The 27,478-nt window shown below is 41.9% G+C and overlaps 1 protein-coding gene across 3 annotated transcripts in view; it reads right to left on the bottom strand.

Moving 5' to 3' along the window:
* The window catches only part of ARHGAP26 (Rho GTPase activating protein 26), a 460,108-nt gene that overhangs the window by 199,056 nt on the left and 233,574 nt on the right, over positions 1 to 27,478 (bottom strand). For all 3 annotated transcript variants that reach the window (XM_025387513.1, XM_025387515.1, XM_025387514.1), the window contains exon 12: positions 14,117 to 14,153. In XM_025387513.1, the coding sequence (XP_025243298.1) occupies positions 14,117 to 14,153 (37 nt within the window). The remainder of the gene's footprint in view (positions 1 to 14,116; positions 14,154 to 27,478) is intronic.

Genomic DNA, 27,478 nt, shown 5'->3' with positions numbered 1-27,478 from the left:
CTATAAAGCCAGACAGACTTGGATGAGAACCCTGCCTCAGCCACCTCTGGCTGGATATGACCTTAGCTTCACCTTTTTGAGGCTCACCTTCCTCACTTGTATAATGGGGGTAACCCAACAGGATGCTATGAGGGTCAAACGAAATGTATAGCAACTGGGATTTACTTGGTATTCAATAAATGATCATTACCAATATTACCTAGTAATACCAAATATTAGAATGTTACTATATCCTCATATTTGAATGAAAAACCTTCCAGTTGATGAAATACTTCTCATATTCAAGTTCATGTTATCTTTATGATAATCCCATGGGGTAAGTCTTGCTACTCTTCTTACTCATAACTACTATGTTTTCACACTAATGAGTGTAATGAGGGATAATACATTACAGTTTATAAAATAAATTAATAAACTATAGTTTATTTGATTTTCCCAATATCTCTGCTAAGTTTTTATGATGAGGAAAGCCAGACTCATGTTAAGTGGTAACAACAGCAACGATAACCGTGGCTAACACTTTCTGAGCACAGACTACATTGCTCTGAGCTACAGGTGCATCATTTGCTTATCATCATCATCATCATCATCCCTATTTTGTAGATAGGAAACCTATGCTTTGGCAGGTTAAGGAATTTCTGTAAGATTATAGCCTTAGTGAGTAGTGGAACCAAGATTTTATTTAACTCAGTCTGACTCTTGGTTTCATCTTCTACTCTTTGCTTTCTGCTGGAGATAGTCAGAAAGGAACTTGGGGCTGGGGATCAAGTTTTGTGGATCCTGCCATTTCTATTCCAGTAGCAGCTCTCAACTCCAGTGAACAAGAGTGCACTTGTAGAAATGCAGATTCTGGGCCCTCTCCCGGCAATTATCCATCAGTACATGCGAGAACCCCACTTGGAAAAACACTGTAGTATATACTAAGCAATTAAAATGATTACCACCAAAAACAAACAAAAATGACTTAATTTAGTCAATTGCCAGTATCTATACCACATTCCCTGTTGGACAACAACTATTTGCCAGTGCTATGCATCTTGATATGGAATGCTGGATTGTGCCACTTTGGTATATGGGATGATTCCAAGAGGTTCACAAACATTTCTCAGTTATACATTTATTTTAATGAATATTAGAAATCTACTGATTTATCACACATAGCATAATATATTTCTTTTTAAAATAAACTGAGGTAAAAAAAAAAAAAAAAAAAAAAAGCTGGGCGTGGTGCAGGTGCCTGTAATCCCAACTGCTTGGGAGGCTGAGGCAGGAGAATTGCTTGAATCAGGAAGGTAAAGGTTGCAGTGAGCCGAGATTGTACGACTGCATTCTAGCCTGGGTGACAGAGCGAGACTCCATCTCAAAAAAAAAATCATGAAGGTGACAGAAATAATAAATTGGGGAGCTCAAGTCCTAATGTGTCCCAGAACAGGCACTATGTTCAACCTGGCTGAAAGAATGAGATGGGAGAGGACCATATTCTACCTGTAAGATATTCTGTTCCAGTAAGGTTATCCTTGATCTTTGCTTTCTCTCACACCCTATATCCAATTCACACCCCACATCCAATCCATTAGCCAATCCTGTCACTAATAACTTAAAAACATATCCAGAATCTAACTACTCTTCATATCCATTGCTAATACCTTGATCCAAGCTGCCATCATCCTCTGCCTGGACTGCCTGCAGCAGACTCCCGACTGCTTCAATTTCTCCCCTCCACCCTCGCAGTTTATTCCCCACCAGTAGCCAAAGTCATCTTTTAAAAACATACGTCAGCTCATGTCATGCACCTGATCACAACTCTCCAGTAACTTCTCTTCACACTAAGAATGCAGTCTTATCTCCTGACCTCACATGGTCTAGCCCCATCCTACCTGACCACTCACCCCGGGGGCCTCCTTCCATCCGGGCACCACTGTCCTTCCTGATATTCCTAGACACAAGTAGCTCATGTCACCTCAGGGTCTCTGCACATGTTGTTCACTCCATCAACAACACCCATCTACCCACTCTTGACACGCTTCCCTCCCTCCCTTTGTTCAGGTTTCTTCCCAAATGTCACCTCTTTAGAGAGACCTTTCCTGCTCCAGGTATCTAAAATCGCTCCCCTCTCCCTTATCCTCTATCCACCGGTCCTTATTTTTGCAGAGTACTCATCCCTACCAGAAATTATACCTTTGTCTACTTGCTTACTCTTTGTTGTCAATTTCTTTTCATTGTACATGCTCCATGAGAGCAGAGACAATCTGCCCTGTTCATGACTAATCTCAATAAATATTTCCTGAAAGAATAAATACAATCCATGTTTTCACCAGCTGAAACACCAGGAGCCGACAGGCCAAGAGTCCCCACATTCCAGGAGCCTCGAATAGTGACAGGTGGCTGCATATACTGGTACCTTCTAGAGTTCAGGGCCCCTGCAGTTGGAAGCATGAGACAAACAGGTTTGACAGAGATTTCATTCATACCCTGACCTCAAAGCAAGAATACTGCTAGTCAGAATTTTCTCCCTAGCCTACCAGATACAAAGGCATCTTTTTTTTTTTTCATTGTTTCTTGAAAACAAACACACAGAAAAATAAGCTGAAAGAGACATACAGTAAAGTAAAATAGGTAGCAGGAACAGAAACAAAAATCTTTGCCTGGATGGGAATAAACCTACAAGCTCTCAGCCATAGTTAAGGGAGGCTCTAAAGACTGTTCCAATTCTTGGCAAAAGACAGGCCTCCAAGGTGACAGCACGTGGGTTCTTGCACAGCACAAGCTGAGGACTATACTTCTGCCTGGCATGGAAGGAGTGTTTCTTTGTGGGTTTCTGCTTCTGCAATCTCCTAGTCCACCTTAAAATTCCAAATCAGAATAGCAGCGAAAGAGCAAGGCTTAATGCACACTGCAGTAACACCGACCAGCTTAATCAGGACCATTTGTCTCCTACATGGGGATCTGGACATCCTGAGAATGAATTACACAGTGGCCTCAATTCCCTTCTGCCTTGAGGCCCGGTGGTTTTGCACTGATTTCTCAACCGAAAGAGATCATCACCAGCTTTCTGAGGGTGGAAGTGTTTCAAACAGAGAACCAACTGCCTCTGCCCATCAAGGTCACTTTCCTGCCTTTACCTATCTGTCCTCTTACCTCGAAATGCTCTAAGAACAATTTGTTGGTCACAGCAAACTCTGAGGCAGGGAAGGGCAGGGAAGGAGAGGGCATTCAGAATCAAAGGCCTAAGATTTGAGCCCTGGTGTCTCCACAAACTGCCTGTGTAAGTTGTGCATACTTCACCTCTCTGACCATTCCCCTCACATATAAGAGGCAGGTGTTGCGAAAATCAAATAAGGCAATGCCTGGAGGAACTTTAAAGAGATCATACAGAGCCATGCTTTTATATAAGTGGGTTCTGGCTTTGGATAATGATGACATTATTGGTAATAAGAAGAATAAAGGGCAACATTTAATCATTGCTGATAATACCAGGCACCACTGAGCAAAGGATGTCCATCCTCATCTCATCTATTCTTCAAAAAAAACTCAAGACTTAATTATTAAAACTATTCCCACCTTCAGACAAAGAAACTGAGGCCTGGAGAAATTAATTTCTCAAAATCACACACTCAGTAATTCCTGAGGCTGGGATTTCAAACCACGTGTGGAGTACTCCAGAGCTAACACTTCTAAGCACTACTCTACCCTCTGCTCAGTCTTACATGCTGAATGTGAGCTGCAGGCTCTGACAACTCTGATCAGTGCAGGGAGTGACCAAGTTTGCCCTCAGAACGAAGTCTCAGTTTTCACATCTGTAAATGGGGTCAATAATAGCATTTAGCTCATAGGATTCTTAGGAGGATCAAATGACATCATGTATATCAAGCAGTGAACATGTTGCCCACTCCACAGTATGTACTCAATAAACATTAACCACAATAACTGGAAGCCTGTACTCAGTGGAGTGGGGGAAATCTTTTAGTCTCTGTCTCAATAACCCCTTGCACTGGGCTTTAGGGGTTAAAGATGTAGCTAGGGGCCTGCTCACTGTCTCTTGGCTGAAGCCCAAACTGGGATGCCAACGGGTGGCTCACACCTGCTCAGGCTGCAGCCTGCTGTCAGTACAGAGCCCACGTCACTGAGGGAAAGGGGAATATTAGGCCATGGCAAAGGCATACACTGGCTGCATCTGCCAGTCTAAAGCTAGCTGAGAGAGAGGGTGGATTTGTTAAGTGTCTTTTAGGACAAGCAGAAAGGCTTCTGACTATCCAGGCAAGTCCAAGGAGTACCACCACCAGTCCTAGCTTTGGGGGCCAGGGTCTCATCAAACAAAATAGCTGGGAACCCAAATAATATAATTTCTGCAAAAACAAGCTGTTCCTGCCCCTTCTTCTCTCTCCAGCCCCCTGCCCTCCGAGCCAGGGCTATTCTAGAGCTGGGGTATTACAGCTCAACTAAATATAATTCAAGCTCAATGCACCACAGCAACTGTGTTGCACAGGCAACTCATAATGAAAAGTGAGGTGTAGAAAGTCAGCACCTAGGGAGAGCTAGAATTATACCACCTCGCCTGACTGTGGCTCAGAAGATGAAAGTGGTGGCCACGGAAACTGCATGCACAGGAGAAGGGAGAAAGGGGAAAGAAAAAGGATGTGGGGAGGAGGGCTGGAAGGAATGCAGGCGAGGGAGGGAGGGAGAGTGTCTGTCCTCTATCAGCTCAGACCTGGCAGGCCTGGAGAGAAAGCTGGAGGGGATGCTGCACTCAGCTGACTGCCTCGTGGGCCAGTGCACAGGAGGCCAGGCCACTGTGCCCATTAATGCCTTCCAGCCTTCTCAGGTTTAAAAGGGGAAATGTTCTATTTATAAGCCACCGACCAGTAGAGACCTGGCAGCCTCTGGATGGCTCTGATCCCAAAAGGATCCTGGTTACCGGTGGCTGCCTCCTCCTGCCTCTCAACTGTGGGTGTTCTAACAGCAAAAGGCCAAAGGTGACTAGAAGCAAAAGAAAAAAAAAATCCTCTTTTCTGCCCTCTGCTGCTTTCATGAGACGGTGGATTTTTGGTAATGGCTGAAGGCTTTAGAAGCCTTTTAAAAATAGTGGCCCAGGCGATCCCATCAAGGCTTTCCCTACAGTTTTCAAGCCTAAATCTCCTTTTCTGTTTTACAGATCAAGGGAAGCTAAAGCACAGAGATGAAGGAAATGTACAATCAGAGGCACAACAACGGGAAACAGAGCAATGGTAATGATGTCCCTCCCCATCTCCTCTCCTGGTCCTCAATCTTGTCCTCATAAAACAAGGCAAACCTGAATATAACACCATCAGGGAGTTTGCTCTGAATGAAGGCCCAAAGAAGGATGAGTGGATGTACAGAAACAACATATAAAGCATTATGTTGTGTTGCCAAATCCCTGTGAGAGAGTGGTGGGCCAGGCTAAGGGTCTGACCCTGGGGAAGCCAGTCAGTGAAATGTGTGACCCTTGTGCACCCAGCACTGTGCACAGGTGTTTGAGGAATCACCGAGGGCTCTAATGAGGTGGTGCACTAGGAAGGAATATGGGATGGCCCCTCGGCCACAAAGAACTAGAGGGGTTAGATGTTGGAGCCAGATGATGAAATTCCTTCCAGCCCCTCGGGGCGGACCACATATGAACAGGACGGCAGAACGGAAAGATTTCAAGCATATGAAGAGTCACCAGAAAAAAATGACCCTGGTGATCACGTAGGCTAGGGTTTGAGTATGAGCTTCGCTACTTCTCAGCTGTGCTCCCTTGACCTCTTTAAGCCTGTGAGCTCCTTTAAAAACTCAGTTGTCATGAACAGCATTTGTGCAAATGGCAGCCCATCGTGTGACACTTTCATGCTCCCTGTCAAAACTTCATGCCATCCTATTTAGACTAATTTTAAAAACTTAACCTTGTGTCAAGCTAAGGGTTAATAAACTACAGTCCCTGGGCCAAATTCACCATTGCCTGTTTTGTAAACAAAGTTTTACTGGAAAACACCCACATCTGCTCATTTCCATATTGTCTATGACTGCTTTCACACTACCAGAGCAGAGTTGAATAGTCCTATAAAAATAAAAATATTTACTATCCGGCCCTTTACTAAGAAAATGGACCCCTGTGCTAAGCAATAACATTTATAAAATCAGGGGACTGGCCGGGTGCAGTGGCTCATGCCTGTAATCCCAACATTTTGGGAGGACGAGCCAGGTGGATCACCTGAGGTCAGGAGTTCAAGACCAGCCTGGCCAACATGGTGAAACCCCATCTCTACTAAAAATAAAAAAAATCAGCCAGGCGCAGTGGCGGGCACCTGTAATCCCAGCTACTAGGGAGGCTGAGGCAGGAGAATTGCCTGAGCCCTGGAGGCAGGGGTTGCAGTGAGCCGAGATCACACCACTGCACTCCAGCCTGGGTGACAGGGGTCTCAAAAAAATAAATAAAATAAAAAATGAAATAAAATAAAATAACATTAGGGGATTTAAAAGTACTTATGTTTCCCGTAATACACATTAAAATAAATATAGAAATCTAAATGGTAATTTAAAATACACTCTCTCAAATGACCTAGAGTACCACCAGTGGTGTGCATACCCCACTTTGAGATATACAGGAACGAGGATTAAATGAACACTCATAAAGCACCAAGACTGAGAAACAGTAGCAGGTTGTCTTCCTCCCTTTAAGAGCAGTGCTACCAATCCAGCTGGCTTTAACTTTCCAGTGGGCTTTTCCTTTTGTAGTGGGAGTAACTGGCCTGGCCAGAAGATAAGAGTAATAATCAAGAGTAATTAGGCACTTACCAACTAATGTGCAGATATTAATGTGCTGAACTTTCATCCTCACAATCAATTTATGAAGTAGGGGTATTATTATCCCCATTTTACAGAAGAGGAAATGGAAGCTTAGAGAGGCGCAGCACCTGTCCCATGTTCTACACCCAGGATGCTATTCTACACCAGCCACACATTAATCCTCCATGCAAACTCTCTCTCTAATCCATGTGGCCGAATCTACCCAAAGAGAATGATCTGAGATATGTACAAAGGCTAATGTACAAGACCAATAGCTGATGAATTTAACAACTTTTGAAGCTATTATGAATAACATAGGCCAATGTTGTTCATAATACCAAAAACCTGGAAAGAACATTAGTCTAACAATGGTAAATGGTTCAACATATTAAGATATAGTCCTATGACAGAATATTAAACAATCCTGACAGATGATACTTCTAAACATTTCATGACATCAGAAAATGTCTGCAATTTTTTAAAGCAGAATACAACAAGCATATTCAATGTAATGCCAGTTAAACTAAAATTCATCCCAACATTAACAAAATACATACAAGATATCATTTAAAAAAGGTAAGAAGGAAATACCTCTGGGAATAATATTATCAATGAGTTCTGACTGAATGTTTCAAAATATTTTGCTGTATTTCTGTAATATTCTACAATGAGTTCCTATTTCCTTCTTTAATCACTGCTCTTCTCCCCACCTCCCAGTGTGAATGACAAATTGGCAAACTGCAGTGAGTTCTTCAGCATTTTTATTCAAATACAAACGATTCTTATAAAAACACTACATTAAAAACAAACCGGAAGGAAAGAAAGGATTAAGACTTAGAAGCAAAGAGGAAGTGTTATATTTTCTTCTTCTGGGGAGGAAAGAAAGGAGGAAATTTCCATTTTTTACGTGTTTTTAACCAGGATGGAATCCCACTCTGAGCTCACTCTCAAATCCATGAGCTCTGGGCATGTAGTCTGCACCCTGGGCACTTCTGTAGATGGTATGAATATAACGTACACCCACACGATGTAACTCGGCCATCTGTCTATTGTTTCCCTGTGGTCTGAACCTCCACAGCAGATCACATGAGCTTTAAAGGTAGAGACAGACATGTGTTCTAGTTATGAGTGTCCTTACCTCTCAGTACTCACATATCTCACTGCCACCTGCCCTTAGGAACGCCCAGAAGGCTGGGCATGGCGGCTCATGCCTCTGATCCCAGCACCTTGACAGGCTGAGATGGGAGGATCACGTGAAGCCAGAAGTCCAAGAACTTCTAGAGGCATTCACTGAAGGACGAGCTACAGGAAGCCTAGACTCCCGCGGTTTCATCCAGCACAAGATCCAGGTGGGAGTAACAGGAAAATGTTGAACAAGAGTGAGAAGTGGAGTGAACCACACAATGCCATTTTGAAAAGCCAGATGGCCAGCGCTGAGCCAGGTCCTGACGTGCAAGAGAAGGCATGCCTGCAGCAACTTCAGCATATTCCTTTCAACATAACCCGATTAACCTATGGAATCTGAGTTAATACCCACATCGAGGAAAGTGGCACTGTAAAGTCTAGATTAGGAGACTGAGCCCTCTCTGCCTCAATCTGTCAGACTTCAGCCTTCAAGCAGTTGGAGAAGCAGTGGGAGGGCAGCATTCCTGTAAACAAGCTAATCTTTTTAGAGTTAAGTAGGCAGTGACATTTGTAATTTAAAACGTCAAACTTGGAAAAGACCAACTCACACTATGAGAGCCTGCTCTTCTCTTACTCCCTTGCACTGGACTGGTGTGTTCTCTCTGACAAGTTCTCAGCTTTCTAACCTTCTCTCAGGTGGGACAGCAGGACAATAGCAGCCTGGGCTGAGAACAGGCCTCTCGTCCTGCTTCCAACCTGGACTCATTACAAAGAAAAATGAACGAATTCTCATAGTCTTTGGGGAGTAAATCTTATAACTCCCTAAAGACATTCCCTATCTTGTATCCAAAGGTAGGGAACAGCAAAAAGACAAAAAGACAACGGGGCTGCAGGGGGTGAGATGGGAAAAACGGTTCTTGCCCAGGGCAGTCTTGTTCTCTGTAATAATGAAAGGGGCAAATGAATGACAGGTATCAGATGACTAGGTGACTGACACTGGCAGTGATCACTTCCTCAAAAAAAAAAAAAAAAAAAAAAAAAAGCTTAAGAAGAACAAAATCATACTTTCTTCTTCTTTATTACCTATATTTCCCTTTTCCCCTTCCCTTCTCTATTAGGTAAGAGTTTGACCCATTAGAGAATCTGGTGTCACTGATACAGATTCCTGACATTCTAGAAGCAAACCCAGGAAGGGTCCCCACAGGTAGCAGGGTTGGCAAAAATAAAATATTGGTTTTTAAATTTAGTATCTAGGGATTAACTTGACCAGGAGCACACATGATCTCTAGGCAGAAAAAGAAAATTCTAATAAAAAACGCTGGTGGTCTGAATAAATGGAAAGACATTCAAAGCCCTTGGAAGACATGACTTAATATTACAAAGGTGTCAACATCCTCCAAATAATCTGTATGATTTAATGCAATCCCAAAGAAAAATTTTATTTTGGGAGAAACCTCTTAAACTTATTCTAGAATTTATACAGAAGGATAAAGACTCATAAATACCCAAGTCAAACGTCAAATAGGAGATTGAATAGAGGAGACTTAAATAAGTGGATATTAAGAGTTGCCTCAAAGTTATTATTAAAAACAGAGAGGTATTGGGACAAAAACAGCTACACAAAAAACCTGAATAAAGGGCTCAGAGACAGAACTAAAATATGCAAACCAAAAGTGCAAGAACACCGGCACTACAAATCAATCAAGGGAAGAATAGGTAGCTTAGTAGATATTAACAGGAAAACTAACACTTCCCGTGGATAAAAATAAGAATGGATCTTCATGGAACATCTCATACCATGGTGGAAATCAGCTGGATTCGAAACTTAAATGTGAAAGACACACTCATAAAGCCAATAAAAGAAAACATAGGTACACATCTTTGTGACATGGGTCATAAAGGCCTTCTCCAAAATACAACTTGAAAATCATAAACCAGAAAGCAAAAAAGAGATGATTTGAATATATAAAAAGGCTTTAAAGATTTTATAGTCAAAGAAGGATACCACGAATTAATAGACAGATGATAAGATGAGAATATATTTAAACTGGCTAAATCCAACAAGGGATTAGTATCTAGAATCAGTAGGAACTTTTTACATATCAAAAAGAAAAGATGGTAACTGAAATAAAAAAATGGGCAAAGGACATGAATAGGCAATTAACAGAAGAGAAAACCCAGTAAACTAACAGGCATATGAATAGGTGCTCAAATTCATTAATTACCAGAGAAATGCAAATTAAAACAACAATGAGCTATCATTTTACACCTATCAGACTGGCAAAAAATTAGAGAGCTGAATACTGGTGAGAGTTGGCAGGAATGGAGAAATTTGCACATTGGGTTGCTGGGAATGCAGATCAACCACTCTGGAGAACAATACAGGAGAGTGCTTAAATGAAGTCTATGCATAGCCTTTGGCCAGCAATGCTTTGGGTGGGTGTATCCCAGAGGAATTCTCACACAGGAAGACATGTACAAAGATGTACACTGTGGTGGTGTGAGTGGTGATGAGGAGTTGGAGGCATGAGGAGATGGAGTACATCTCTACAAAAACAGATACAAAGTGCTGTGTACCACAAATTATGCAGTAATCAGAAGCCACAGCATAAAAGGACACAGAGGAATACGAAAGGCTCCTAACACAATGATGAGGGCACAAAATAAGAAATAAAACAAGACACAGAACATTTATTAACTCACACCATTTATTTAGAACACAGGAAGATAAAAGACACACATTTTAGAAAAAAGAACTAAAAGGGAATGAATAAATAAAACGAAACAAAAGGAAAGAATGGATGAATCAAGAAACCTGTGCTGATACTGTGCCATGAACAGGGGAGTGTGATGAATTCAACTCTCTAAACCTGAGATCCAAACAGAGAATAGAAAAGAGGAGAAGAAAAGGCTCTGCAAAGAAACGTACATATATTTATCAGCTGCCATCCTATCCCTGGCAACTGGGTCATTTGGAAAATACCAGCAGCTGACAGACATTACTTGTGGCCCTGTCTTATACTCCACAGGCACCGTATGCCCTGAGAGAAACTTCAAGATGAAAGCAACGAATTCAGAAATTCCCTTTTGCTATCTGCTCCTTCAAAACATGCTGGCTCTGTGATAAAATGTTTGCATTGAAATTCCCACCAAAACATTTCCTAGAAAGGAAAATGCTGGACATTTGGAATTTGGACTCTAGACATTTGGAATCTGGTTAAGAAGAGCAATGCCTCACTCTTAAATTCATATCAGATTGGCTTTATATCTTTAAAAGAGTTTAGATTGTGACACAAACAGAAGGAGTGTGGCAGAACAATCAAGACCCAGAGCATTAGCGCCACCTGTGGTAGATGAGCCCTGTGGGTTTGGATTACATTGCAAATTACTGCAATCAAGAGATACAGTACAACAACCCCAGCAAGGAGGGGAAGCTAAGAACCTGCATCATGTGGGAAAGGGTCCAAAAAAGGGTGAGGAAGCACTAAACCAGACCATTACACTGGTTTGCCAGCTTGGAAATCAATCAATACCCTAAAAAAAAAAATTCCTATTTAAATGACTCCTGAAAAAGTGGCATATATATATATATATATATATATATATATTTTTTTTTTTTTTTTTGAGATGGAGTCTTACTCTATTGCCCACCCTGGAGTGCAGTGGCACAATCTTGGCTCACTGAAACCTCTGCCTCTCAGGTTCAAGCGATTCTCCTGCCTCAGCTTCCTGAGTAGCTGGGATTACAAGCGTGTGCCACCATGCCCGGCTAATTTTTATATTTTTAGCAGAGACGGGGTTTCACCATGTTGGCCAGGCTGGTCTCGAACTCCTGACCTTGTGGTCCACCTGCCTCGGCCTCCCAAAGTGCTGGGATCACAGGCGTGAGCCACTGCACTGGCAAAAGTCACCAATTTTTTTAATCCATCTTTTTATCTCCTATGTGCTAGATGAAAGGGTAATGATGGAAGAATCATTAGATACCCAAGACAAGCAACTCTCTTTGCTCTGTGAATAACAAGATGCCAAAAGCAAAATGTCACAACTGCTTGTATTTTCAAAAATAAAATTGTTTGTCTTATTCTTTTCTCGAGGGAGGTCAAGTAATGCATGTTATTAGGTATGTTGTTCTATAGCCTAGTTTTTTAAAATATCAATCATTAACATACTATCAACACAATTTCTGCAAATATACCCAGCCCTCTCTGGTTCTTTGTAAAGGCTGTGCATCACTCCTTAATTGATTTAGCCAGCTCCCTATTTGGTATTTAGATTGTTTCTCATTCTTTGCTATTTTCACCAATGCCCCAACAAACTTATTTGTACAAATAAGTACAAACTATCTTTGCACTCTAATGATTTCTTTAGGACAAGCCATTGGGGGGTTAGAGGGTGGTCACTTTTTTCAGGTTTCCAAAGCATATTCTCAAAATGCCTTAAGAAATATCAGAACCAGTTGGGATGCCCACTACTAGAACCATGGTTGCCTTTCAAATCTTTTGGGAGTTATCTCAAATAGAGAGATGTAAGTTCATAAGGTCACAAGTTACAAGTAAAATTCTGGCCAGTGTGGGTGGAGGTCTCCATTCATATGCCTCTCCTCCCCCACCACTTTTGGGTACTTTATTACAGTGTGTCCCAGGAGGGGCCAGGTGTGAGTATCTGTTAGTGTAGCCTGCTTGGCATCCATCCCCTCTGGTCCTGATGGCTTCCCTGATTTCCCTCTGGGAAACTACCCTACTCCCATTTTTTGCAGCAGTCTTAAAACTTTCAATCAAAGTGTACAGTTTTCCCCTGGGTGGACCCAAGTTAGACCAACTTGATGCCTGGGAATTTCAATCTTCAGAAAGGTGAGTCAAGGACTACAAACAGTTTAGAGCTTTATCGTATTATCCAGAAGACCCTTTCTCATTGGGTTCCTGGGTCTCCAGAACTCGTCTGTTCTCAAGCCTCGCTTTTCAGCTCCTCCGACCTTACTACAAGCTACCATACAGCCTTACATATTCCTTCATTATTGTTACTGTTGTTTTTGCCTCAGTTAGCCAGAGTTGACTTCAGGTGCTCTAAAACAATCTTACCTAATTGGGAGTGGGGTAGGGTGGAATTACGTCTTTGTTTCCTTGCATATTTACTTGAAATTTTCCCCTTGTTTTTTTTTTTTTTTTTTGGAGGTGAGGGGGTACATTTTTTTTCCTCTCAAAAAAGGCCTCTCAACCTACCCACAGCAGACATTCCAAATTACTTAACATTTTATATAAAACTCCCGCGTAAAACTTATATTTTGAAGAGAAAGAAAGGGGGAAAAATTCTCTGTCCTATAATGACTTTCACAAAAAAAAAAACAAAAAACACTTCATCCTTTGGTCCACGTGGAGAGGCACTGTTCTACTGATTTTCCTAACACAACTGGAATTCACAGTGGGGTTACCTTTAAATTTTTTCTCAAGTGGATTTTACAAAGCAAGGTGACAGGATTTCCTTTGTACTCTTGCAGCAACCTGGAAGGATTTTGTTTTTTCTCCCATACGCCAAGGAGATAATCAGCCCGAACATTGTACCAGTAGCAGGTTCATTTTAATCCCGTTGCCTTTACAAGGTTACAGGTACCCTTGGAAATCATGATTAACTAGAGTGCTTACAGGCAGCAGCAGGGCAAATGCACTATGGTCTACAGAGGCTGCCCAGGGACACTTCCAGCAGAGAAGAATGTTACCATAGAATTCATCTCCATTCTTTCCTCCCCCAACAGACCACGAAGAAAACAGAGTTACTAAGAAATCCCCTAACATAGTTATTGCCTATCCAGTCCTCTGAGCGAGACCATGCTGGAGGCAAAAGCAACTTTGGCTTTCCCATAGGATAAGGCTCTCGGGGAGTTGAGTATTACTGTATTAAGTAACTTTTAAGTGGTGATGAGCTATAGTCTTAAGACCTACGATTAAAGGAGATAATGTACACGAGAATGCTTTGTAAAGTGTGACACATTATTTCAATGCAAGGCGTCACTACAGCCTTGCCAGCCAGGCTTACTTACCGTCCCTCTGGAGTCACCGGTGGAAAGTTGGGGTGGAGGCACGTCCCACTGCACTCGGGAACTGGGGCCAACCCAACATGCCCACAGCACCGCCTGGTGGTTCGCGCCTGGAGTAGCAACTTCTCAAAGCCCACTCCCAACCCTGGCTGTAGGTTACCCAAGCATCATACTTACTCCCTTCACTCTGGCTGTCTTTGTTCGAGTTGTAGACCTGGAAAATAAAAATGAAAATTCACTTGTGTGCATTTTATACCACCCTATAGGTTCACTGTAGAAAACCATTATCTTCCTCATTTTCCCTAGTTTGCACCATGAAGTAGAAAGTAATTTCTGGCTCCCAAATATGAACCCATTCAATAATTATCTACTTCTCAGTATTTACTTTAGCTGTTCTTAAGTGTGTGTGCATCAGAATCATCTGTGCAACTTTATTGCGTAAAAAAAAATTCCCTCTTTTCAAGAAAGCAAGTAAATGTATATGCGTACATAAATAGAAAAGAGAAAAAAATTAAAATTAGTTACAAATCGTTAAGCATGAACTGCGCACCAGGCAATGTGCTAAGCATTTCACATGAACGATCTGAAATAATCAACATGACAATTCTGTTGGGCAGGAGCTGTTATTATCACTGTTTCACAGATGGAGAATATGAAGCCTAGAGGGGTTAACTAATGTCTCACAGCTAGTTAGTGGCAAAGTCAGGACCTTTACATCAGAAACGTTGACTGTTAATACTGGGGAGTGGGAACTGTTACTTTTTACTCTGCGTACTTCTAGAAATTTGAATGTTATAAGGAGAATATATATTTTCCATAGAAACCCCTTAAATAATATAAATCATAAAAAGGCAAAGTACCCCAATAAAGAAAAAGAAAATGCCCAATATAAAAGAGACAAGGACATACTGCAAGGGTCAGCAAGTTTTTCTTGCAAAGGGTCAGATGTTAACATTTTACGCTTTGTGAGCCAAGAGGCAAAATCAATGACATTATGTAGCTACTTCTACAACAACATAGAAAGCACATTTTCATAAATTTTTTGACAAAATTGAGAATCTAATAATATTTGAGTATGATTTTCTGAAATGTAAGCCTACTAATCAGAAGAATTTTTTTTTTTTAAGAGAGGTTGATATTTAGCTTAATTGGTGCTCAAAGTTAGTATTCCTTATAAAGTCGATTGTAGATGTTTGTTTGTAAACATGATGCTTAGCTTATGGGCTCTACAAAAGAAGGTGGTGGGCTGGATTTGGTCTGTGGATCACAGTTTGCCCGTCCCTGATATGCTGTCATAATTAAATAAGATGAAACCTCTACTTTAGAAAAGAAAAAAATTGGCTGGGAGCAGTGGCTCACACCTGTAATCCCAGCACTTTGGGAGGCCAAGGGGGGTGGATCATGAGATCAGGAGATCAAGACTGTCTTGGCTAACATGGTTAAACTCCGTCTCTACTAAAAAACACAAAACATTAGCCAGTCGTGGTGGCAGGCGCCTGTAGTCCCAGCAACTCGCGAGGCTGAGGCAGGAGAACGGCATGAACCAGGAAGTGGAGCTTGTAGTGAACCGAGATCATGCCACTGCACTCCAGCCTGGGCAACAGAGCAAGACTCTATCTAAAATAAATAAATTAATTAAGTAAAGAAAAAAAATCATAGAACCCAAGCCCTTCTTTGGTTATTAAGGTTCTGTAGGTATAGAAAGGTATAAGGTGAACCTGATCATAATATATAATTATATATAATATTATATAATTATATATATCTCCCTCCAGTGATTCTAATGGCCACTCTCTGTTGAGAACCACTTATTTAACCCCTAAAGAAACCAAGGCAACCACCTCTGAAAAGAACCATTAAATCCAGAAAGGGATTTTTTACTTAAGAAATATGACGGAGAATGGCTGGTCAAGAGGTCCCACTTGGCCCTTTAGCTGCTTTGTGTCACTGGGTCTCTTAGCCTCTCTGGGCATCTATTGCCTCATCTGTAAAATGAGGGAGTCACTCAAGAAGGTCTTTGAATTATCAAGCTCTAAATATAAGAAATCACCCTATTTTATTATTAGTTTTCTAAAGAAAACTAAAGCTACCAGGCCACTTATTAAAGGTCAGAAAGATTAGGAAAAAGGGAAGAGGTTTCTGTACTTAAAGAGGATTGTCTAATGAATAAAAAGGCATCAATGCATATACCTAAAAGTTCGAGAGATAAGGAGTCAAAGGATTTTGATCCTGGCCTGGGCTTCCCCATCGGTAACTTCATCTTGCTGAACTTTAATTTCTTCATCTATAAAATGTGGGCGATGATAGGTTTTCCTGACTGACTCAGCCAGAGATGCTGTGAACATCAAATGAGATTGTGCCATAGAAATACAATGAAACAGCACAACACAATGCAAGCGCTCTGGACTCTACTACTGAGAAAAGAAATGCTTAACATTCAAGGAATCTAAGGGGAGGGCAAAAGTCACCACCAAGTCTAGGTGGAGGCTGACATAGAGGTTGTGTAATTTCTACTTAAAAGAGGAAACACAGTGGCCCATTCTCCCTCAGCAGCATCTTTATCATCTATATAAATGAACTTGAGCTAGACCATGGTTTCCAAATCGAGCCCCACAGCACCTGCACAAACAAGGACTGCCAAAGGGGTTGGAGAGAGGCTGAAAGCAAATGACCCCTCCCTTGGCTTTTATCCATTTTACTCATGTGGCTGTTGAACAAGGGCATAGCAGCTTTGAAAAGTTTGAAGACCTCCTAAATAGTAATTTCCCATGTTGCTCGTGATTCGTTTACTTATCCATGCATTTAACAAATATTTACTGTGTGCTTATAATGGTCAGGCAATGTTCCAGGTACTGGGGATACAGATGAACTAGACATCTGTAATCTCTGCTCTCATAAAACTTTCCAATTAGTGAAGAAAACAGAAATAAGCAGATGCACAAATATGATTACTTCAAATATTGATAAGTACATTGGAGAAAGTTAAAATTAAAAAAAGCGGGGGTGTATTGTGGACTTTAGGTGAGGAAATGTTTCTCGGAAGAGGTGACCTTTGCGCCAGGCCTGACCGATGAGGGGCACCTCCTTGGGAAGATGTGGGGCCAGTGCCAACAAAAAGTACCAGTCCTTAGAAGGTGAAAAGTCATTGCATTTGAAGGAAGAAGGCCAGTGTGGTTGGCAATCAGTGCAATGCAGAGAGGGGTAGGAGATGAGGATAGGGCAGAGGGACAGCGATCCGATCCTGCATAGCCTTGTGACCTGTGAGTGAAATGGGTCACAGTGTAATAGCTAGGACCAGAGATCCATGGTGACTGGCATTCACTAACCTTGGAAAGTTGGGCAAGGGAAGTACAGTAGAGAAGACCACACTTTGGCAAGTATTTTTTTTCAGCCATCCTTGATCCCTGCATTTCTCCCAGTAAATTCAAACATTCTATCCAAGGGAAACTTGCTTCTATTTATAGCTGGCAAAATCCAGAAGGAATAGTAAAATGCAGGACTTCCAGCCCTCCTTAATCAGGATGAATTTGTGCCAAATTACTGTCTTTCAATGTTTCCTGGGTCTCAGGAGATCCCGTCCTGGAACACCCAAGCATTCCCTGAATTGGAGAAGTATAATCAATGAGCCAAAGGCACCAGAAACATGTACCCACCTGCTCCTCTGAGGCCAGGCCGTTAATCTCTGTCTGGTTTGGGTTAATGAGCCAAGGAGAATGAGTTTTGAAATGAAGCTAACAAATCCTGCTTACCAGGACTTTGTGACTACAGGGCCCAACAAAGAAGGCCCAGGGTGGGGAAGCAACCAGATGCTGGCTCAGTCACAGCACTAAGCAGGAATGGTTTTGTTTACCTAGCACTTACCAAGTGCCACACATGGCAACGTCTAATCCTTGCAACCACCATATGGATGAGGTCTAGTATTATTCACATTTTAGAGATATGCAACCTGAGACCCAGAGTGGTTACACAGTTTGTGTAAGGACACAGAGCTGGTCAGTGGTGTACTATTCTATCTTGCCTCTAAAGGCTGTTCCAATAATTCCCTTTTACCTTTCTAGGCAGTGGCAAATGTATATCACTACCAAGCCCCTCCACTGGTTGGTATTATGGCTCATAAATACCTTCTATACTGACAGAAGCCAACAGCATCTAATTCACCCTTTAGAAATGGTCGGTCTGCTCTGGGTTATCCTTCTTCTACAGATCTCATAGCTGCCCACTAGCATCAGACTGAGGTTCAGAGGCAAGAGCAATGTCCTGAAAGGTCACTTTGACCATAGCTTTGTCTTATGATTAGCAATCTCAAATTTATATGCTTTCAGGTAAGCCTCTTGAGAGTATCTATCTTAATAGAATAGAACCCAACTCTCCAGGAGCAACCCAAGTGGACAACGAGCACTGAACAATGCCCTGATTTATGGCTCCTCAGAAGACTGAAACAGTTAACGCACCTTCGACAACCCAGTTTCAGCTAACCTCTATCTGTTCTGCTTAGCTAGAGTACTCTAAAACCTGGGAACATTGTCTCCTTTGGGTTTACACACTTTGATGTAGGTATAGTCTAGTTTCTACCGACCGTTGTATATGAAGATTTGTTAAAGATCCATGCCAACAAGTATCTATTTTCAAGTATATGCTTCTGGAAAAGAGAAATTACATGTGTTTACTTTATCTTATCAGGAACCATCTAAGAGTCATTAAAGAATAATTACGACAGATAGAAATTAGTAATGATGATGATGACAAAAGCCCTGCTATGTGCCAGACACCATGCCAAGCATTCTGTGTGCACTGTCTTATTCGGTTCTCATACCAGCCTAATTATTCCTGTCACAGAGATGAGAAAACTGAGGCATTAGAGAAGTTAGGTCACATGGCCAAGGTCAGACAGCTGGAAATGGGCAGAGTCCAGACAGGAACTCCCACGGTCTGTCTCCAGACACCAAGCACTTAACCACTAACCACATGATCAATAAGTCATTGTGATGATGACGACAATGACGATGACGATGACGATGATGAAGATGATGATGACAAAGGTGAGATGTTGTGGGCAGCTGGACAGGTGAATCACAGAAGGAAGAACTTGCTCTGAGTCAGAAAGAAAATGAAACTGGGAACAGCCTTCTGATTCTAGCCTGGAGTATTTACCACTAATCCATGCAACCAGCTGGCATCTAGTGTAGAAGCAACACTTCATATTCTCTCTGAACCACAGGGTTTGATCCTGATGATAAACACCAGGGGTGGAGAGTAGCTCTTTGATACAAATCACAGGGCACTGCAATTCTGAGTCCTTACCCAGAAGCTGCAATGAAAGTACAATTTAATAAATCAAAGGAGGGCGAGGAAAGCCTTCATATGCTTCCTCTGCACCAAGATGTGATTTTGCAGTAAATTCTGTTCACCGCTGAGCCAGTTCAGTTTACATGTCCCTACAGAATTAACAGAGAATACACAGAGTCATTTGGATTCCCAGAATTTTTCTATGAGTACCTTTATTACCATTATCCAAGCCGTACTGAGAAAGCAGAGAGGCTTGTTTTTCAAATGTAGAAATTAAAGACATAAGTAAAGCAAAAATTTGACAAAACAATGGAACTTTTCCCTTTCACACACAGCTGCGTTAGAGTTCAGCCATACCACACTTTGGATCAAAATCTGGACAAAATAAAGATGCTGGAAAAATAGGTTCATAAGTAAATTTGTTTAAAACTGATGCTCCTCTCTAAACCGCACCATCTTTACCTAAATGCACATCCAAACCCTATGATCCCCTGAGGTCTACTCCAAGTAGCCTGGGATATCTAATCTCCTCCCGCCTGGATGTTCCCCTGATGTACCAATGTGTAGACACACTGAATAGGGCAATATGTCAACATCTTAAAACAGTGAACAGGCTGGTTCTATACCGTCGAATATCATCTCATCCCCTCTGTGTGACAAAATGAGTCCATCACTAGAGTCAAAAGAGCTTATTCTTTTGCATTGTTTCTGTCAGTGGTGACAGACTTGTAGTAATCTACTGCTTAGGTTCAAAGTCCAACTTTACTATTTGTTGGCTAACATGCGCATCAGTTATCACCCCAGACCTCAGTCTTGCCATCTGAAAAAGGATTCTAACACTCTCCCCCTTTTAGGATTGTTGTAATAATTAAATGGAATCACAGATATACAATATTCAACACAGCACTGAATGTAAATTCTATGGCCTATTGAACATTTTATAAGGATTAACTTTCATCATCATCACTGTTATTTTCCTCCTCCCTTCTCTTCCCACTGTGTTTAAAAAGCAAAATAAATAAATAAATAAAAGCCTTTTCTGGTGATGGAAATGTATCCCCTACGGGATAAATGGCTAAGGACGGGAAATGTCATTTGAGGGACCCTGTGGCATTGGTCTTGTTGGCAATGTAATATAACCAACTGAAACTAATAGATGAAGGGAAAGGAAAGGAGACAATCTAAGGTCAACTTTTAGATCAATGGTTCTTAATCTTTTTTAAAATAGCAATCAAACATAAAAATAGCCACCTGCCACCAACCACTTTTTCACTATCAATTATGTGCCAAGCACCATACTAAGCATTTAAATGAATGATTTTATTTCATCCTCAAGTCTATGGGGTACTACACCTGCCTCTATTTCATAGCATCACATGGGTTAATTAACTTTCCAAAGGTTACATACTAGCAAATTACAGAGCCAGGATTTGATTTAGGCAGAGCACAGCAGACCAGAGTCTGTACTCAACCACGACTTCATACAGCTTCTCCACCCAGTCCTGCTTTCCAGAGGAAAAATAGCCTGCCAATTAACAAAGAACTCAAAAGAGGCTAAGCAGTAATTAAAATGGCAACAATGCAACCATTATGTAATAACAAAATTTCCACCCAATTTAAGCATAACAGGAATTCTACAAACTTCCAATTAATACAAGTGTGGCAGTAATTAAAAACCACAACCAGCTTGAGACATTTTAGGATGCCCAAAAAACATCCCTCCTAAAACCTATCAGCACATACAGAGAGAACTGGCCAGGGTTGCCAAAGACTGTGTGGCTTGAGCACCACATTAGAATGTTCGGCAAACACTAACACAGGCTAAATTTAGGAACTTTTTTTTTTTTTTTTTTTTTTTTGAGAAAGAGTCTTGCTCTGTCAACCATGGCTGGAGTGCAGTGGTGCGATCTCGGCTCACTGCAACTTCTACCTCCTGGGTTCAAGTGATTCTCCTGCCACCTGAGCAGCTGGGACTACAGGCCACGCCTGGCTAATTTTTTGTACTTTAGTAGAGATGGGGTTTCACCGTGTCGCCCAGGCTGGTGTCAAACTCCTGAGCTCGGGCAATCCACCCGCCTCGGCCTCCCAAAGTGCTAGGATTACGGGCATGAGTCACTGTGCCCAGTCTTAGGAACTTTTGATAACACCCCTGAGAAGTTACTAGTAAGACACCCTTAGTCTGTGGAATGCCACCCATGAAACCCAATAATGGACATGATTTTTCTAGATCCGGACTTCTCTTTTCACCCATGGGCCACAGGCCACATTTGGAAAAGCTTTTGAGAAGGAATTGTTTGAATCTGAAGCATGAATAGCCCGGAGTAAATAAGGATGTGTATCAACTCAAGGGGTCAGAGCTTGGGAGCCAGCTATTGGTTCTTCCTCCTCCTCCTCCCATGAGAAATGTGGCTCTCATCACTATGGTCTGAGTGGTGAAACATGCTCAGTGGAGCAAAAATAACATGGTTGTTGCAACTTTTCTGTTTCTCAGCTGGCAATACTCTGTCAGGCTTTCCCTTTCCACTGCTACCACTGTTGCACTTGCTGTCTTAGGGAGGCTCCCTCAAATGTGAAACCAATAAAAATATAGTTGGTGGCACTTCCCAATGACCGATTCCTGAACCAGTGTCAAGACCTTGCTCTTACCCTGTAGAATTATACATAAAGGGGGTTCAGTAACTGGCACATAGCCAGCCACTCAGAAAGTACTGATTGGATAAATAGAATAAGAGAGAAACTGCAATTGAAAAAAAAAAAAAAAAACCAGTAAAGGTGGAGTTGGTGAGGACAATGCATTGGCCAGACAGAAAAGGCAAGCTAGATGTGTGCTCAGGTGTCCAGGTAACTGTTTTGTTCCCCCATCACCTGGCAAATTCTCTATGAAACTTTCTTACAAGGGAATGGAAATAGACAATTCAGGCTTTCCTAGGAGACAACAGGATACAGATATATCTTATTTGGCTTAACTCAAGGCTATCAAAATCCCTCACATCGCCATTTATTTTCTATGTTCCGCCCCTGTGTGTTAGGTTTACATCCACCAGGTGACAACGAATGCTGCTAATAGTTTTGGAGCCCATGGTACCACTGGGGAGTTCTGAAATAAGGGCTAAGAAAGGGGTTCTGTACCTACTGGTGCCAAGTGCCTTCCCCTACACAATCAGAGGCATCTCAAGACTAGGCAGTCTCTTAGAAAATGGCCCAGTAAAAAGTGACCAAATGGCTGTGCTCCTACAGCCATCCAAAAGACAGAGTCTTTTAACAGCCCCTGAAGCTTTCTTGCTGGTGAATAAAAATTGCTGCTTGCTGTTCAAAACGTGATTACAACAATGATGACGAATAGAAAAATAAACTTTCTTTTCCATTAGTTCAAGCACTGCCTGCTGCTTTGTACCTTGTGGATATAAGCAAGTTATCTCTTTGTATTATTCCTCGGTAACACCGGGGGGGAAAAAGTGCTCTGGACACCTGTGATTAGTACTGTTCAACATCCATGCCCCTCTTTTTCCAGGGAAACCACCCTCATTTTCCTTGGGGATCCACCTCCCTGCCAAGGCAAGTCCATATGGTTTGGGTGGGGCTGGTCCCAATTCCATCTTCAGGTTTGTTGCATGTGATCCAGACTATGCATCCTACGGCACATGTCATTGGCCCAAGCCAAACTCAGCCAATGACACTCACTCACTTTTTATCACAACTATTGGAAATGAAGCCTTGTGTTGCTAGGAAAACAGGATGCATACCTGAAGCTTTTGAGGCCAACTTCGGCTACCACACAGGCAAAGCCTTGAGCAGAAAAGGTCAAACAAAGAAATGCAGAGCCATGAATGAAGGGACATGGGATTCTGATGGTATCATTTGAGTCCTTTTATCTTAACGTATCAGAAGCTCATCCCTGCTCTTTCCATAGTATATCAATAACATCCTTTTTATTTTGTAGTTGTTTCTGTTGCTTGCAGACAAGGGCTGTCCTACTTGTGCTTTATAGGGAACTCTAGCGTGAAGGAGAAAAAAGTGCAACAGAGTTGAACAAGAAACTGCGCTGTCATCCTTGAATTTCCCATTCCTTCTACCTCACAAATCCAATCGGTTCCAAGTTGTATCATTTCTATTACTATCATAAATCTTGAACCTATTCCTCATCCCCACTTCTTTTTCTATTGCCCAAGGTCAAATTGTCTTTGCCTTCTCACCTAGACCTTGACATTGGCTATCTCCTGGTTCTTGTTGGCTCCACTCTCTGGCTCTGCTCACTTGCTCCACAAGATGTGTTTCCCTAAACCACAGTGTTGGTTGGAGAAGAGAAGCCTTCAAAACATCACAATACCAGTCTTCAGATTCTCAAAGGGCAGTGATGTGAAGAAGGGGAAATCTTATTGGGCTGAACAGAGATGAAGGTCAGGGTGGAGTCCCCAGGAAGGCAGATTTTAGCTGAATCTAAATAACTGATAGGAGCTCTTCATGGTCCACTAAAGCAGGAGACTGACCCAGCATCCTCTTACACACAGACCTAAGCCCCTTCTGTCTAGAAGGCAGCCCAGGCATTCCCGGGCTGATTAATTTAGCTGCATTTGGGGTTTAATCATCATTAGCCTAACCCTTTCACTGGTATAGGCCCTGGACAGATTCCAAAACGGGGAGAAATGGATTTGGATGAAGTAGAGTCAAGGGTTGGATGGAGCATGCTGTGGGCTTTGGAAACTTGGCATTAAGGCCTGTGTTAAAGCAAACTAAATATGGCTAGAGAAGTACTCCATACTCCTATATTTGAGTCCTTGTGGACTAACCGTAACCTAACTTAATAGGTAGACACCTGAAACAATAGCTGAGTCTTGGCCAATCCCAGCAGCCATACCTCAACCACTTATACACTGGTGAGTGAGTGTTCAAACTATGTTCAAATAAGGCAAACATCAAGCTGTAACCAATCCAGTTGTTTCTGTACTTACTTCTGATTTCTGTATGTCACTTCTTTATTATTATTATTATTATTATTATTATTTTTGTCTATAAATTTGTTATGACCACGAGGCATCCCTGGAGTCTGTCTGAATCTGCTGTGATTCTGGGGGCTGCCCGATTCACAAATTGTTCATAGCTCAATTAAACTCCTTTACATTTAATTTGGATGAAGTTTTTATTTTGTCACCTGGTTCTACTGCTTTTGAGCTATGGGCCCTTAGACGATCATTTAACATTTCTGAGTCTGCTTTCTCATTGCAAAGTAGAGCTAAGAAATAATACTTATGAGAGTATTAACGGAATTTAAAATAGTCATCACAGTGACCGGAGGTGCTCAAAAACGTTATTTCCCTTTTCCTTACTCCACAAATATTTCCTGACTTACTTGATGGCTGCAGACAACCTTAATCTCTCATTTCTTTGATCTCTTACTGCTCCTACAGTCTGTATTCTACAGAATTTAATACCTCCAAATATAATTTTTCATTCTCATCATTTCCAATCTCCAATCAAGGTCAGTTTTACATTTCTATGGGGCAGGGTTTAGGGGAAGTGATCTATGTGGCATCTAAGTGTTTGCATATATTCAGTGTCCAAGAAATTATTCCTGATTAAACGACAAGGGGCTTACAGATGCGCATTCCTTCGTCTGGGTCTTTCTCTGCAGGTCTGAGGCAGGTCATAATGACCTTGATGAGCAAATTATCCTTATAGCAATGCTTTCACATTTTGAGTGTCACTGGCACTTACTGCACTTCTCTGCGAGAAATTTCAAATTAAGCTGAAATAGTTTCAAGAGAAAAGGTGAAACAGCTCCTCCTGGAGCATGTAGGTGGTAGGTTACACCCCAGCAACCAGTGAAGGAGTAGGCCATTTATTTTAACTTGTGTTTGGTCCTGGTGAATTAGGCGCAGGCTAACTGTTCTGGGGTTATTAACACTGATTGTTGTGAGTGCTTCTCCTCCCCTACCCCATGACTTTGATTTGCGTGTTACATAAACACTGTTGCCATAGTTATAATTCAGGAAGCTTTGTTGTTTGACCTTAAGAAAAATTCAACCTCAAATCAGGATAACACTGACTCTCTAGACCACAATAGACCATCAGAGGATAGGATCTGCCAAATTTCTTCAAGCTTCTAGAAGGAACTACCGTATTTTGGGTAACAAGCAAGCAACAAGAGGAGGAAACGCTGCAATGTTATGCAATTTCCTTGCATTTCATATTCAGCAATCCTGAAAACCTTTATAAGCAACTTCCCTAACTCTCAACCAAAGATTGGAGTCACAGCCAACATAAACAAAAACTGGATGCAACAGAGGAAGAAAGAAATCTAAGTAACGTACAAGTCAGAAAAGTATTTCAGGAAATCTTTAAAGACAGCAGAAAGGGCACAAGCTCATTTGCTATCAAGTGCATGACAGCTCAGTAGATAGTGTGCAAGCTGACATGTATGTAGGATGTGGCCAGGTCGCAGTGTGAGGAGTCTCTTACGGCTCTAGCACTTCCTGGCTTCACGCTGATGCAACATTAAAAAGTGGATGTGAACCCACTCATCTGTCAGCATGCCGTTTTCACGGTGAGAGGAGAGACCACCTCCCATCCCCCCAAAAGAAACCGAAATATTAAACAGAGAATGTCTTTATGTGCTCCCCTCCCCAACCCCCAACCCAGTGTTTTTGGAAATAGTTACACATCTCTGTTAGCAGAAGAGAGAACCTTGCTCTTTTGTGCTTTAGAAAACTGCAAATGAGAAATTCCTCAGGATGGTATGCAGGATATCAAAGTAGGAGCTCATAAGGCTCTTCTGCTGCCCAAGTGGGGCCCAGTCCAGGAGAAACCACGGCCAGAAAGTGAGTCAGCGCACCACGCTGCTCCTTTCAACCTCCAGTCCCTCCTTCCAGGAGGTTCCAGGCACTGGCATGCAGAGCTATCTACATTATAACTTGAGGCTGATGCAGTCAGACAAACTCAAAGCACGTTCATGATCTCCTTCATCCCCACAATGCCCCTTGGAGAGGCAGAAGGTGAATGTTATGTTATGCAACACAGACACAGGGAAAGGTGACTTGTTCCCTTGCCACAGACAGCTGTGAGCTCAGAGGACTGCATTTCTAGATCTATGACTCGAAGCTGAGTTTCCTACCCCAAATCTAGAAATAATCTTGATGCCAACTCGTATGTATGCAACAAGAGATTCTGAGAATAGTCACTCTTTTGTTCTGTTGCTTAGAGCTGGCAGGAAAGGGTGTCCCCAGCACTGTGACCACATGGAGAACCTCAGTATTCTCCTACAACTCCCAAGGAGCAGAATGAGGTTTCTAAAACGGAACTGTAGTTTCTAGAATTCTGTGCTCTGTATGGGTCCCCCACCTCCATCGCAGGCAGAATCCACTCCACTTCCGACTCCAGGAATAGTATGACTTAGGCCAGCCAGAACAGCACATTTACTCCCAACCCACATACCTTTACAAAAATTCTCAAACATACAGAAAAGATGAAAGAAGAGACAGTAAACACGCATATACCCATCACCTCTATTCTATGGTTGTTCATATTTTGCTATATTTGCCTTATCACATATCTAGCCATCTATCTTCCATTAGTCCATCTTGGTTTTTAATAAATTTTAAAAGGAGTTGCAGATATCATTACTTTTAAACATTTCAGAACACATATCATCTAAAGTTCAATAGTTGCCCATTTTTAAATGTAAAATGTACATACAACGAAATATACAGTTCTTAAGTGTGTCAAACATGAATTGTGACAATTTCATATACTCATGTAAGCTAAACCTCTATCAAGATAGAAACATCTCTATCATCTCAGATAGTTCTCTCAGACCTCCTTCCATCTTACTCCCACCCCTCACACATCCCATGCACTGGCAACCACTGTCCTGTTTTGTTTTGTACCCCCAATTAGTTTTGCATATTCTAGATCACTGAACAAACAGACTTACATCATATATATTCTTTTATAGCCAATATGTTTCACTCAGCATACGTTTTTTTCTTTTTTTACTTTAAGTTCTGGGATACATGTGCAGAATGTGCAGGTTTGTTACAGAGGTATATGTGCCATGCTGGTTTGCTGCCCCTACCACCCATCACCTAGGTTTTAAGCCCCGCAAGCATTAGGTATTTTTCCTAATGTTCTCCCTCCCTTTGCCCCTCATCCCCCAACAGGCCCCGGTGTGTGATGTTCCCCTCCCTGTGCCCATGTGTTCTCATTGTTCAACTCCCACTTATGAGTGAGAACATGTAGTGTTTGGTTTTCTGTTCCTGT

Source organism: Theropithecus gelada, chromosome 6 (genome assembly GCF_003255815.1).
Source record: "Theropithecus gelada isolate Dixy chromosome 6, Tgel_1.0, whole genome shotgun sequence".
NCBI classification, from domain to species: domain Eukaryota; kingdom Metazoa; phylum Chordata; class Mammalia; order Primates; family Cercopithecidae; genus Theropithecus; species Theropithecus gelada.
The sequence above is the reverse complement of the archived record's forward strand: the minus strand, read 5'-3'. Positions and strand labels throughout refer to the sequence as shown.